The sequence below is a fragment of the Emys orbicularis genome, chromosome 3 (assembly GCF_028017835.1).
Source record: "Emys orbicularis isolate rEmyOrb1 chromosome 3, rEmyOrb1.hap1, whole genome shotgun sequence".
NCBI lineage: Eukaryota > Metazoa > Chordata > Testudines > Emydidae > Emys > Emys orbicularis.
In genome coordinates, this window is record NC_088685.1 from 44,359,708 (window position 1) to 44,374,106 (window position 14,399).

Sequence of the window (14,399 nt, forward strand, 5' to 3'; positions counted from 1 at the left end):
ACTGTTAAAAGTGCCAAATAGATAAAACACAGTGTAGTTCCATAAATGCATTCTTACCTTGCCTTTGGAGCATAAATTTTCCAAAGTCTTTTCCATGCATATCACCTTGGTAAGTAAACACACCTCTTTCAAGTCCTGATGATACCTAGAGGACATTAAAATAGGAGGAAGATGTCTGAAACAAATAAGTAATAATCACTTCTGTGGTTTGCTGTATATCCATTCTAATTGGGCTGTATATCCATTCTAATTATTTTGAGTCAGTTATAGTTTAGTCATTTTTACCCTTTGATAAGTAAAGGTAACATTTATGCTTCAATCTATATATGTTAAAAATCATAGCTATTAACTTAATGAAGGTTTTAAAAAATAACAGTTGAAAATGACATTTTCATTTTGAACAAGAGTCTTGCATACAATGGAAATTCTTAAAATCTTAAATGTTCATCTTTCCACTTGACTTAGATAACTACATTAGTATATGCATTTAGAAAATCGCTACATTTTCAGTATGCAGAGTACTTTTTATACTAAATATTGTAAAGGACAAGAGAATATAACAGAGAGTGAAGAAACTTTATCTATTTGCCTAAAGTAAAAATGACAAATCTTTATGAGTTATCACTAGAACTGGATGAAATTTTTCAGATAAATAACTTTTTGTCAAAAAATGCAGCTTTGGGGCCACTGAAACTATTTGTGAATTTGAACTGAATTTAGCAAATAGTTTCATCTGAAATTTTTTTTAATTGAAAAAGTAATTTCAAAATGATGTTTACTTTTGAAATTTATTTAAAATGCAAAACAGAACAGAAATAAAATGCAATAAAAAAATCAGGAAATAAAAAGGTTTCAGTCAAACAAAAAGTTTTGTTTGACCCAAAATTATTTTTTTCATTTTTTTTCTTTTGGAGAGTAAAACAAAAAATTTCCATTTCAGGTCTACCTGAAACATTATTTTTCTAGTTTGGCCACAGAAGCAAAATAAAAATAAATTATTTGCTCTGCTCTAGTCACTGCTGAGTATGGAGCAAAAGAAAATGCCAGGGCATTGCAACAAGTGGGTGAAATTTATAAGTGAACTCAAATATAAGATATAGGAAATATCTCTCTAGATGTCAGCATAACAGCTACACATCGGCTTTACTGAATCTGAGTCACAGCTGTGTTATTTCTGAATAAGGGAAGACAATTACTGCATCACATACACAGTCCATTAGCCTATGTTTCTGTACCTTCATAACTTCATTCTTGCATTCTTAAAGACAACACCATTCCTCAACATATTATTAAAGTACACTTAATTATCTATAGAACAACAATAAAAAAGTGATGTTTATAAAAGAAAAAAAACCTCATGTATTTGTTCTAAAAAACCCCACAAACATAGGAAAATATGTATATCAACCTTTTTTTACAGTGTAGAAGAGATGTTAATATTGCAGAGAATATGGAAACAGTATATACATTTAAGAACATAAGAATGGCCCTACTGGGTCAGACCAAAGGTCCATCTAGCCCAGTATCCTGTCTTCCAATAGTGGCCAGTGCCAGGTGTCTCAGAGGGAATGAACAGAACGGGTAGTCATCAAGTGATCCATCCCCTGTCGTTCATTCCCAGCTTCTGGAAAACAGAGGCTTGGGACACAAATTTCTCTTAGAAAAAGAAAAATATGGGTATGTTCTAAACATTGCTGTGTTCAACAATCATAATAAAAAAGATATAGGAAACTAGAGGCTGCCTTAAGCCAAGCAAGCACATTTATAGGGTCTGATTTACTTACATAGCCATCTAGTGCCCAGTTATCATTTTCAAACTTGCTTACAAAAGTTTCCACAGGTCCTTTAATCTGAAAGACTTTTAAAAGCAAATGAGCCTCTTCTTTCTTGTAAACACCTATTAAGAGAAGAGTGTAAAATATGTCTTTTAAACACGTTTTAAAATGGTATCCCATGTAGTTAACATTTAAAAGATCTTATTTTAATGACCTCCATGAGCCAAAGTACCTATTGTGAAAAATATTCTATACTACATATAGTATATACAGACTTTAGTTCTAGGATATTCTTTGTAGTCTAGGAGTATCCATATCAGGGACTGCTGCACTGGCAGTGAGGGGATAAAATGGGGCCAGCCACCCCTCACCCCAGCACCTTGCTGGACACCCCCACTCTCTGGGGGCACTTGGACCCAGGTGGTGCCTCCCCTCATCTCCCCCCACCTACCACCACCATGTGGCTTTGGGGGGGGAAACTGGAGAAAGAAGTCATCCAGAGAATACAGCTGGTAGCAGAAGCAGCCAATGCAGGGACATCCGGACACTCAGAAAATGTTCTACAGTTTTGACTGGAGTTTCTCTGCCCTATGCTGAGTGGCTGTTTGCTCCAATCTTCTCCTTTCCCCCTTTCCCCTCTTCTTTACAGTCTTTTCACCCCAGCTTCACTTCACACTTTGCCACTATTACCTTCTTCTTTTCTGTCTTGTCCCTCTCACCCCTTTTTCTTTCCCTTTCCATTTAGCTTAACTTCCCATGCCACAAAAAATATGTGGAACTAACATGATGTTTGCTGACATCATGATGTTTTTTCAGCTTATCTATTATACTGTTTCCTACATACTGAATATGTCTTGTCTATTTAGAGTGTAAACACTTCTGGGAAGGGACTGTCTACTATTCTGTGTCTGTAAAATATCTTGCACAATGTGGCCCCATTCTTGGTTGGCCCTTAAGCACAAACGTAATAAACATGATTAATAGCAGTATGTATTTGTACTGACTTTGACTTAAATCATAAATTAGCAAGAATACTTGTTTCTCCACGGACAATTTCAGAAATTCTAAATGTGTACTGAAGTCCTGCCTTGTTCCAATAACACTGTCAGTTTAAATTTCAGAGAGATGTGTTTTACCCCAACAGACTGGAAATAAGGCATACATTTTTAATGAAAGAGTAATTAACCATTGGAACAATTTACTGGATTCACCATCACACACAATTATAAATCACAATATGACGTTTTTTCTAAAAGTTATGCTCTAGGAATTATGCTTTATGGCCTGTGTTATACAGTAGGTCAGATTACATAATCACAATGGTCCTTCCTTGCCTTGGGACGTATGAAGTACTGTATTACTATAGTAAACACCACAGTTTCAATGAAAGATGCCTTTATATGTGGCATATAACTGCTGCAACTCTGCCCATACACTCGACCAGGAAAGATGCACCATCTTAGCTGATAATGGCCATTTAAAACATAACTTTGATCAGACTGTTAGATCAGAACATAAATCAGCGTCCCAGAAAGGAACACATAACTTACTATACTCTGTAATTAACCCTACCTATTTTATGTAAGGCTGTTATCAAGATGTCTCTCCTTTAAAATGAAGTAAAAATAATAAACAAATAATATCTTCCTTTATAGACCTTTTGATCTTAACAGATCCTGAAGTGCAGAACAAACTATATATGGTATGGATGACTTTGCCTACCACTGAAATACAACCACCTTCAGAGTTTAGCATGACAATGGTTTAATAGCACAAAGTGTCGCTACACAACAGCTTGGGACAAGAAATGAAACAAATACATTATTTGAAACTCTGGGAGAATTTAACTGGGCAAAATGTAAATGACCAAACTGGAATTTGAGCAGGACACTACTGCATTGTTACTCTTGCAAAACACACTGAAAGGATTTTTAATAACAATATATTGGTCATGATTTTCATTTTACATAGTGCATAAATGACCCATGTCATCAGTTAGAAGATATTACTGATGTGATTCTAATTTTGGTGTTTAGTGTTTACAACAGCAATATGACAAATTGGAACAATTGAAAAAGCAACAAACCAGATATTTCTACTACTTAATTCTAAACCTACCTGATAGCTTAAGTTGTACATTGGACGATTCAATGAATGTGGCATTCACCTTGCTGCTTGTAGTATTGAACCAGTCGACTGTCAGCGTAGCAGGTTGCCTTTTCCCTAGATACTCATAAAATCCCTTCCATAATGAATTTATGAAAAACACATCTGAAGGAACTGAACAAATAAGCAATAAACAAAGGAGTAAATCACCAAAAACGAAAAGTAAAGTAAAATAATCTTTTCATCTGTCATTATTTACTAAACTTTACATTAAAGCACCCATGCATTGTTCTGAGTGCTTTTACATAAAGATATACAGTATCAGAGACAATGAATATAATGAACTTCCTGCACAGCTTCACATAATATGCTTGCTTGGCACAATAAAAGTCATTATAATAACCCATCAGCAAACCTTCTCCTCAGGACTGAGAAAAAAAGAAGAAAGTTCTTGAGTAGAGGACCCATTGTAGAGATTGCCCTGCTTGAAGTCCTGTCTCCCCCCTGAGCACATTAAACCAGTCTTCTGTGAGCTGCACTAGATGCTAGTGGATTTCCGGTGCAGTTTAAAATGGTGTTTTAAGAAAGCCCTAAATGACTTGCGAGACCAGCTTCCTCCCCATGCCACACTACTATATTGGTACTCAGTGGAGATGCTAGAGCTGGAACTCCTTCCGTTCAAGGTGAGAGTCCCTTGCATTTGGAATTTACTTTTCCCCGAGTCTGAAATAGCCTGAATCTGTTTTCCCAAACCTTTAGACTAGGAAGGGAATAATGAGTGGAGGTGTGTGGGAAGTGGGTATTTGTTCATTTTCTTGGCTGTTTTTATTCTGTCCACCCCACCCCACTCTCTGCTATTGGTAGCAGTGAAATCGTTGAATTTCTAATTTATTAAAGACTGAATTTTAAATATTTGGCAAAGATGTGTACAACTTGGTAGAGGTGACTTTTAGTATTCTTCACTAATTGAAAATATGAAAACACATAAAAATAAAATCAGAAGAGGACAAACCCATTAGGGAAAATATTTTAATTTTGTGGAAGAGGTGTTCTCTGGGATTCTCATTTCCTCCTATACTCTTCCTATATGCCTATTTTCCTCCTTCGCACATCCCTCAATGGCACAACTCTGTGGCAATACTTTTGAGATGAGGGGGGCTGATTTAAGATGCCAGTATGAAGTAGAGAGAGAAGGGACTCCTCCTCTTTCCTGTGCAGCACACAAAACCCTTGCCAGGTAAGGGAATATGGGAACTAACGTCAGATACTCCATGTGACTCTGGGCTGCTTCCATACTAGAGAAACTTCATTTAAAGCTTTCAAGGGGATATTACAAAGAATGAATGATTTAAAAAAGACTATTTAAAAAAGTAATAGCTAGAATCCCAGTCTCATAGCATCACGACCAAATGACAGATCAAGAGACTATTATAACCTCACATTCACTGGGACACTACAGATGGTGCCCACCAGATAGCCAGATGCTGCTGATGGAAGAGTACAGTATTTTATTGTCCCCGGTTTAACTCTTGAAGTAACCAACTGAGTTTTGTATATTTCTTTAGACAATTTTAACTTTTCAAAATTAATAAAGACCAAGAAAATCATATGAATGCTTCCTCATATTTATTATGGCATGGCACTGGCAATTAATCGTCTAAAAAAAAGTCACCAACTGGCTCTGCTGATCGTATCTCAGTCCTAATAATGCTGAGTATTAATGTGCATTTAATGAGTGGGAGTAACAATAATATTTAGCACTTCCGTCATGCTTTTCACTTTCAGGGAGCTCTACAAACACGAGGAACAAATGCTCAGGTTAAATGTAATATGCTTTGAAAAAATATAAACATAGTTATTATTCTAATATCTTAGGCCCCAGTCCAGCAATGTGATCTTCATGGGTGGGCCCCTATGTATAGAAGGAGCACTACTGTCTTAAATAAGGCTCTGTGGAATCACAGGCATCCTCCCATGCAGTCTTATTGCAGGATTGGGGCCTTATATAAAAAAAACAAATGAAATATTAAAATCTTATTTACTTTTTCCAATGTATTTTATTATTGAACTCTTACTATTTTGCTTATATACTAGAACAATGCTGCAGTATTTAGTTTGCTGGGCAACCATTACATCCAAACAAAAAGAAATCAACTCTATTGTTAAAAAGTTGTAAAATGCATGAAAATAATGGTATTAATATTAGATTCTGCAAATCCTAAATCTCAGATTAGGCCCTAAACTATACCAGAGAGTCACTTTAACTAATAAATTCCCACATTATTCCTGTTGGATAGGTTAGTAAGTGGTGTTATTGCTATTTTAGAGATAATGAATCACAGAGAGTGAATAGTTTAATCCTTTAAAATGCTGCATGCCTCCTCCCAGAGTCTGAAATCAAGGACATCTGAGGGCATTTAGGACCTTGTGGAATATGCTGATCAGAAGCAAGTTTCATGTGCTTGGCAAAAACCAGAGTGAGTTAGTGTCAGAGTAGGGCTGCCCACTGTTATATAATCCACATGACACTCACATACTCAGGAGTCTTGTCATTCCTCCAGCCCTGCCCATTTGGAATGCTATTTATCCAGGGGGGCTGCAGGGATTTCCTTGCAGTTTCTCCTCCTGATCATCAGAGGACAATGTGGTAAAGAAACTGCAGTCAGCCAAGCTGCTTCTCTTTTTCTGCACTCCTGCTGAAGTCAAACTGGTATGAAGCAACTGGGATGAGGACAATGTACAGATAGCTATGTGCCCCAGTCCCCCACCACCCGGTAGTGAAAGGGCCAGGAGGGGCAGGCAAGGAAGGGGAGAGAGAACAGGGAAGGGGATGAAAACAGGAATAAAGAAGAGTGTCATGGCTTTCCAAATCCCTGTAGCTGCTACTGACTCTTCCAACACCTCACCTGAATGGTGCAGTGGGACAGGCTCTTTGTACCCCCTGCAGAGAAGAGCCCTGCAGAGGGACACAGTTCCTTTTTCTAATTGGCAAGACATATCTAAATAGAAGCAAGTGCACAAAATGTGCCAGATATGCAGAACTGAGAGTAGAACTGGTTTCTGCTCCGACTATATCTCTGTGCCACAATCTGTGTATCCATCTCATTTATGTAACACGTACTACTATACTAATTATATTAAATTAGTGATTTGGAGCAAATGACAGCAAGTACTCTGACCCTTTCCCAACTTGATTTGTTTTTATTCTTATAGTTCCAACATGCTGTAATATATTAATTCTTCAGTAGGATTCCTAGACTTCTTGTTCTGGATACTTCTCTTTTCCATAGGTATGTCACAATTGTGACTTTCTGTCATAGCAGATTAGAAACCCTGATACTTTAAAAATGTATTTAAAGTATTTTATTTGCTTTTTCTTTTTATTAAATATGCACAAGTTTATGGTTCAGGAAAGTGAGGGGCAAGTAGTACTGATATGAGTCTGCTATAATACTGAGAGATTCTGTGCAAGATTCCCATGAAAGACCTGACAATATACCTCAGTCCTCACCTAGGCTTCAACACCCTTGCAATTACTGTTGAGCAGAGCGGTCAATTATAGTATGTCACTTTATCCAAAATGATATAGTGGGCTCAATTTTCAGCTGCACCAAATTTACACTTAGTGCAGCTGAGCAGAGGAAGGGGGGAAGGTGACTGTAAGATACATTTCTGTTCCTCCAATCTTGGGTTGGCTGAGGGCCAAAAAGCAGCTGCAGCAGGGGATTGGATTAGCTGACCTCCTGAGGTCCCTTCCAACCCTATGATTCTGATTCATAGGTATCACTGAGCCAGGCAAGGATCAGGTGGAGCGCTATGTGCTCCAGCCTGCCCCTCCCTTTTCCAACCCATGGCATGCTGCTCCCTGCCCTCCCCATCCGCTATGTGAGGGAGGTGAGGGAGAGAAGCAGGTGGGATAGAGACACCTATGCTGGCTCTGTTTAGGGGAAATCCATGGCTGCTCCTTTAGAGCATCTTTTTAGCTACTTTGGGAAAAGGCTGTGCAAAGCAGCGAGAGCCGTGGCTGAAGACTGAGCCCAGTGTTTGTTTTTTCAAACTTATTTTACATGGATATTATAAGGATTAATTAGATAAAGCTTATAAAATACTATGAAGATTTAAAATACTATATAAATGCTAATTATTATTGCAAGGATAAACTAGAACTAGGGGGAAATCAACCTACTTCATATGGATGGTCACCATCTCTGTGGATATGGGGAAAGCAGTGGAAGGATTTTGATAAGGTCTCCCACAGTATTCCTGCCAGTAAGTTGAAGAAGTATGGATTGGATGAATGGACTATAAGGCAGATAGAAAGCTGGCTAGATTGTCGGGCTCAATGGGTAGTGATCAACCACTCGATGTCTAGTTGGCAGCCGGTATCAAGCGGAGTGCCCCAGCGGTCGGTCCTGGGGCCGGTTTTGTTCAACATCTTTATTAATGATCTGGATGATGGGATGAATTGCACCCTCAGCAAATTCGCGAATGACACTAAGCTGGGAAGAGAGGTAGATACGCTGGAGGGTAAGGATAGCATACAGAGGGACTAGACAAATTAGAGGATTGGGCCAAAAGAAATCTGATGAGGTTCAACAAGGACAAGTGCAGAGTCCTGCACTTAGGAAGGAAGAATCCCATGCACTGCTACAGGCTGGGGACCGACTGGCTAAGCAGCAGTTCTGCAGAAAAGGACCTGGGGATTACAGTGGACAAAAAGCTGGATATGAGTCAGCAGTGTGCCCTCATTGCCAAGAAGGCCAATGGCATATTGGGCTGTATTAGTAGGAGCATTGCCAGCAGATCGAGGGAAGTGATTATTCCCCTCTATTCAGCACTGGTGAGGCCACACATCCAGTTTTGGTCCCCCCACTACAGAAGGGATGTGGACAAATTGGAGAGAGTCCAGTGGAGGGCAACAAAAATGATTAGGGGGCTGGGTCACATGACTTACAAGGAGAGGCTGAGGGAACTGGGCTTATTTAGTCTGCAGAAGAGAAGAGTGAGGGGGAATTTGATAGCAGCCTTCAACTACCTTAAGGGGGGTTCCAAAGAGGATGGAGCTTGGCTGTAGGGGGAGGTCTATGGTGTTGGTGTTGGTCCTGCTTTGAGCAGGGGATTGGACTAGATGACCTCCTGAGGTCTGTTCCAACCCTAATATTCTATGATTCTATTCTATGATTTAAATTCAGGTCTCCAAAGATGGGATGTTAGTGAACTAACCCACTATGATAAACAGGCTCCAAATTCAGCAGTATTAGTTACACCGCATTAACTAGGGGGCTGGAGCACATGAGTTATGAGGAGAGGCTGAGGGAACTGGGATTGTTTAGTCTGCAGAAGAGAAGAATGAGGGGGGATTTGATAGCTGCTTTCAACTACCTGAAAGGGGGTTCCAAAGAGGATGGATCTAGACTGTTCTCAGTGGTACCAGATGACAGAACAAGGAGTAATGGTCTCAAGTTGCAGTGGGGGAGGTTTAGGTTGGATATTAGGAAAAACTTTTTCACTAGGAGGGTGGTGAAGCACTGGAATGGGTTACCTAGGGAGGTGGTGGAATCTCCTTCCTTAGAGGTTTTTAAGGTCAGGCTTGACAAAGCCCTGGCTGGGATGATTTAGTTGGGATTAGGTCCTGCTTTGACCAGGGGGTTGGACTAGAGGACCTCCTGAGGTCCCTTCCAACCCTGATATTCTATGATTCTATTAAAAATCAATATGGTTGCAAATGGAACTTTACAGAAAGTTAAATGGAGAGGTACTGAGGCAGAAAGGAAACCCCAAAACCATATGCAGAGCTCATATACATGATACAATTCAAAAGTTTTAAAATTGTAATTAAAAGTAACAGTTAGTGAAATATATCTTAAAACTCCCCCCCCATTTATTACTGTTGTTTACTGTGCATTGTTTGAGTGAACAGTGTTATAATTAGTGACATACAAAAATCATAATCTTTCATTTTATAAAAATGAATTTTTAAAATAGTTACTTAAATGACTATAAACAACACAAGGTGGTCTGTATTAATGGTATTAATGCACTGCTTGGTGAATATAGTTCGAGACACAGCCTCTGAGTGAACTTCAGCTGTATTTTAATTAGACAATGAAACACAATAGATCATGCAGTAGCTGATTAATGCATACCTTAGCTGTGCAGTGAGGTACAGCCAAGAGCCTCCAGCAAACTAAGGTTGTTTATTAATTAGCATGAATGCACAGTCAACTGTACACTATTGTGATTACTGTAAAAATTGGTGAAATGAACTCATTTATGATCTCAATTGACACTCCTATTAGCAATCTCAGCAGCAAAGCCAAAGATTACAACTTGGCAGCAGCCCCTGCGGTGCCCTATTATTCTGGACAGGTCTTAGCTCAATTATTTGTTGAAAAACTGTGTCTATATAGGTTTCAGAGTGGTAGCCGTGTTAGTCTGTATCACCAAAAACAATGAGGAGTACTTGTGGCACCTTATAGACTAACACATTTATTTGGGCATAAGCTTTCGTGGGCTAGAACCCACTTCATCAGATGCATGGAGTGGAAAATATAGGAGCAGGTATAAATACATGAAAGGGTGGGAGTTGCCTTCCCAAGTGTGAGGTCAGTCTAATGAGACAATTAAATTAACAGCAGGATACCAAGGGAGGAATTTTTTTTTATTTTATATTTTATAAAAGTTATTTTTCCTCCCACAAAAGCTTATGCCCAAATAAATTTGTTAGTCTCTAAGGTGCCACAAGGACTCCTCATTGTTTCTGTCTATATAAAAAGAGACCACTTAAAAAAAAATCAGGTCTAACATGTCCAGTAGGTCAGTGAAAAGGCTTGAATATGAAAAAGTGTACAGTACCAAACTTTTTCCAAAGATGCATATTTTATATTTCTGGTAGAAGTATATAATCAAATGTAGGTAAAATTCAGTTCAAAATCCATCCAACTTCTGTGGCATGGAGGCCAACCTAAGTTCTAAAATGTAATTTTTTTTTTAGGCTTGCCAGAGCTTTCACAATGTGAAAGCCAGGTGGATTTTTGACCAAACCTAGCCTTATATAATTAAATTCTATCCTCATTATAAGGCTCTCCATTATAACACACTAATATAAAACTACCTTTCCTTGCTTCCTGTCTACCTCATACTCTATTATCCTTTTGATTTAACAACGCCTTTGTACAATGCTCCAAAAGCTGGTGTTGTATGAGAATTCACTATATAAAAATGATGTTACTATGGAAAGAATTTCAGAGAGTAGGCTTTACATGCCAGTTATTCTTATGAATATCCAGGACATTTGTCTTCCTCTGTGATGAGTAATGGAATAATTAAGTTAACTGTTAGAAATAGTTTTACTACCCAAAACATACTAGGGTACAAATCAATTTAATTTATTTAGATCTAAAACTGTTCTGGTATACAAACCTGGAGTTTTAGTTATTGTTTCATTAACTTCTCTCACTCCTTTACCTACAAGTAAAAAAACAAATTATCATTTTTATGAACATATTTATTTTTCTATAGAATGCTAAAACATAATGCTTGATTAAAGCAATTATCCCTCCTATATTTGCAGCAGAAATAACTAAAGCCTAGAACATATTACAGATTCAAACCCATACACTCCCACACATTCATTGGGGGCGGGGGGGGGGGGGAAAGCCTTGGAAACCAGCACTTTTATTGTGGTAAATTAGTTGACTACAGAGGTAAGTATTTAATTTATTCAGGCCTAAAGTTTTATTGTTTTATATCAGTCCCAGTGCTATAAGAGAGAGCCTTATAGTGAGGATGAATTATGTATCTATGCAAGAATAATAACGTATTACATCAAAATTAAACAAATACTACTCATGAATAATGCTAGGGATATGGCAGTTCCGGCCCCATATTGTTAGGTGCTTGAAAAATACAAAAGTCAGGCAGATAGATTATTCTGTTGTGTGCTCTTTTTCTTCACAGGCATACAGTGTGAAATTCACCCCTGTGCAAAAGAGCTCTCAAAAGTCCTATGCACTACTTTTGTCTTATTTTGAAGATTTGAGTAACATGTAAGTGTTATACTTTGTGTGAACTCTTTGCACAGGGGTGAATTGTACCCTATAACAGCTATATGTCAACTCAAACTAGTTGGTTGTTGTTAGCTTGCATGCACATATGAACACTACTAGACAGCTTTTTAAATATTTCATTTACTGGTCTTAAAAAACAACAAGAGGGAAAAAAGTCTTACGCTTCATTTGAAAGGCTGCACTTTAAAAATATCTCTCAAACAACTTTTCATCAGAACTAGTGATATATAGCACCCTTAAAAATTACTTTGCAGGGAACTGGTAATGGAATACAAAGAGCTTTATGTCTATGTCACAGTTCTTGGTAGCAGTGTTTAAAAGAACAGCACACTCAAGTTTAGAAGCAAAACCCAAAAGGTCTATGTACATTAAGCACGTTTTTAGTTCTTTTCTACAGTTGCAAGTTGCATCAAACAAAATGTGACAGGCAGCTAGTCCATAGCACGTAGTCTGGGTTTTCTTGTTTTTTGTTATTTAAAACTATTAAAAGTTTAAATGGTGCAGAGACAGATATTTACAAACCACAGTCAATTTAAAATTTTGCTTTCAGAATTCTATATCCAGAGTATGCCAGTGGAATTATATCAGATTTACACTTATGTAATCCAGAGCATAATTTGGCCCAATGGCTTATTTTCAATTTCATTGAGTTTTATTGTTCATTTTTATTTTAAAGGAAACACATCCTCCATGGATAAAAAAAATGCACCTAATTTACCCAACATACCTGCATGATTTCAAAAGCCCGTCTGCTATGAAAGAACTTTAAAAAAAGTAAAAGCCTACAAATACTGTACATTAAACACCTGAAAAAACATATTTAAAGAACATTAAGATTTGACACAAACGGAGATAAGAAAGAAAATGCATAGTTAAAAGTGACAGCTTGTCTTGAACAAACTGTAGTCTTTTGGTTGAACTTTTTTATTATCTGTAGGTATACTTTTTTCCTCAGTGAGTTCAGGATGGTACATTCACTTTGAATGAATTGGTTTGCTCAGTTTATGTCATAATCTGAACACTATTATGATAGTTTGTTTTATTGCAATATTAACTGGTACAAATTCAACCCTGATATACACTCTAAAATCAATAGAATTATACTGGGGGGGAAATGAGTCTGATTTCTGTAGAGTGATATATCACTTGATCAACAACTTACTTTTACAAATAGTTGGCTTTCCTGTCCATTTCATATCTGGTTTACATGTCCGGTGCTCTGATCCACCAGCAAGAAAAAATCCTGGCTGACAGGTATACACCAAAGTGTAACCTAAAGTAGGAAGATCTATCGCTTTCACATCTACATGCGCTGGTGTCTCTGGTTGTCTGCAAGCATGAGCTGAAAGGGGTTTTTAGGGTTAGCAAAAGCTGCAGTAAACAGTTGTACACAGTATCTATTTACAGAATTTAGAACAAACACATACCAATCCATCCATTTTCACTTAGCAAAGTTTCTACCATTTAAAAAATGGCAAGCAATTTTTATATTTTGAGCAGAAGTAACATTGAGATTTTGTGATTTATTGTTGTGTTGTGGGAAGTTGGAAATAATGACTCCTACTAATATCATCTATTTCTACACAGTACACTGAAGATCCATTATTAAGACGAAGGAGAAAAAGAGTTAAAAGGAAGAAAAGACAAGGCACATGCCATTGCAAATTATTCGGTGATCAGTATTGTATTGTTGTACTGTCATAGCTTCAAGCATCACATAAATTCAGTGTCAGAAACAACCTTGAAAATTACAGCGATTATTGTGCTAAATAAAGTCATTATAAACATCATATGAAATAAAGGTTCCATAGAAAGGTTTTATCATACTTCACTGGGTATAACAGAAATTGTTGCAATAGATGTCTCAATCTTTCTGCTCCATTTGTCCACTTATAACATCTCAAAATTAGTCTGAAATGGGATTAGAATCTAAGGTCATTCTAAACCAGTGGTTCTCAACCAGGAGTACATGTATGCCTGCGGGTAAGCAGAGGTCTTCCAGGAGGTACCTTAACTGCTCTATATATTACTCACTGAAATGTAAGTACAATATTTATATTCCAATTGCTTTATTTTATAATTATATGGTAAAAATGAGAGTAAGAAATTTTTCAGTAATAGTGTGCTGTGACACTTTTGTATTTTTATGTTTGATTTTGTAAGCAATTGGTTTTTAAGTGAGGTGAAACTTGGGGGGTACACAAGACAAATCAGACTCCTGAAAAGGTACAGTAGTCTGGAAAAGTTGAGAGTCACTGCTCTAAAGTATTATTTTTATTTTAGATCATTGTATTTTATTGGAGCAGTTCACTGATGTACTCCAACCATCACAGAAATCCAAATATATTGATCTTTCAGCTTCCCACTTGGAGCCCAGAAAAGCTGTGGAGTGATGAGTCATACTTCACGGCTCACAGAAGACTAGCCGACAAAATGTTCCTACACATAC

General features: G+C 37.5%; 1 protein-coding gene across 1 annotated transcript in view; it reads right to left on the reverse strand.

Annotated features, from left to right (window-relative positions):
* Positions 1–14,399, reverse strand: part of CSMD1 (CUB and Sushi multiple domains 1) — a 1,638,713-nt gene that overhangs the window by 10,976 nt on the left and 1,613,338 nt on the right. The window contains exons 64-68 of the mRNA XM_065401391.1: positions 13,113–13,292; positions 11,304–11,348; positions 3,894–4,055; positions 1,785–1,897; positions 58–145 (exon numbers count right to left, since the gene is read on the reverse strand). Coding sequence (XP_065257463.1) covers positions 58–145; positions 1,785–1,897; positions 3,894–4,055; positions 11,304–11,348; positions 13,113–13,292 — 588 coding nt within the window. The remainder of the gene's footprint in view (positions 1–57; positions 146–1,784; positions 1,898–3,893; positions 4,056–11,303; positions 11,349–13,112; positions 13,293–14,399) is intronic.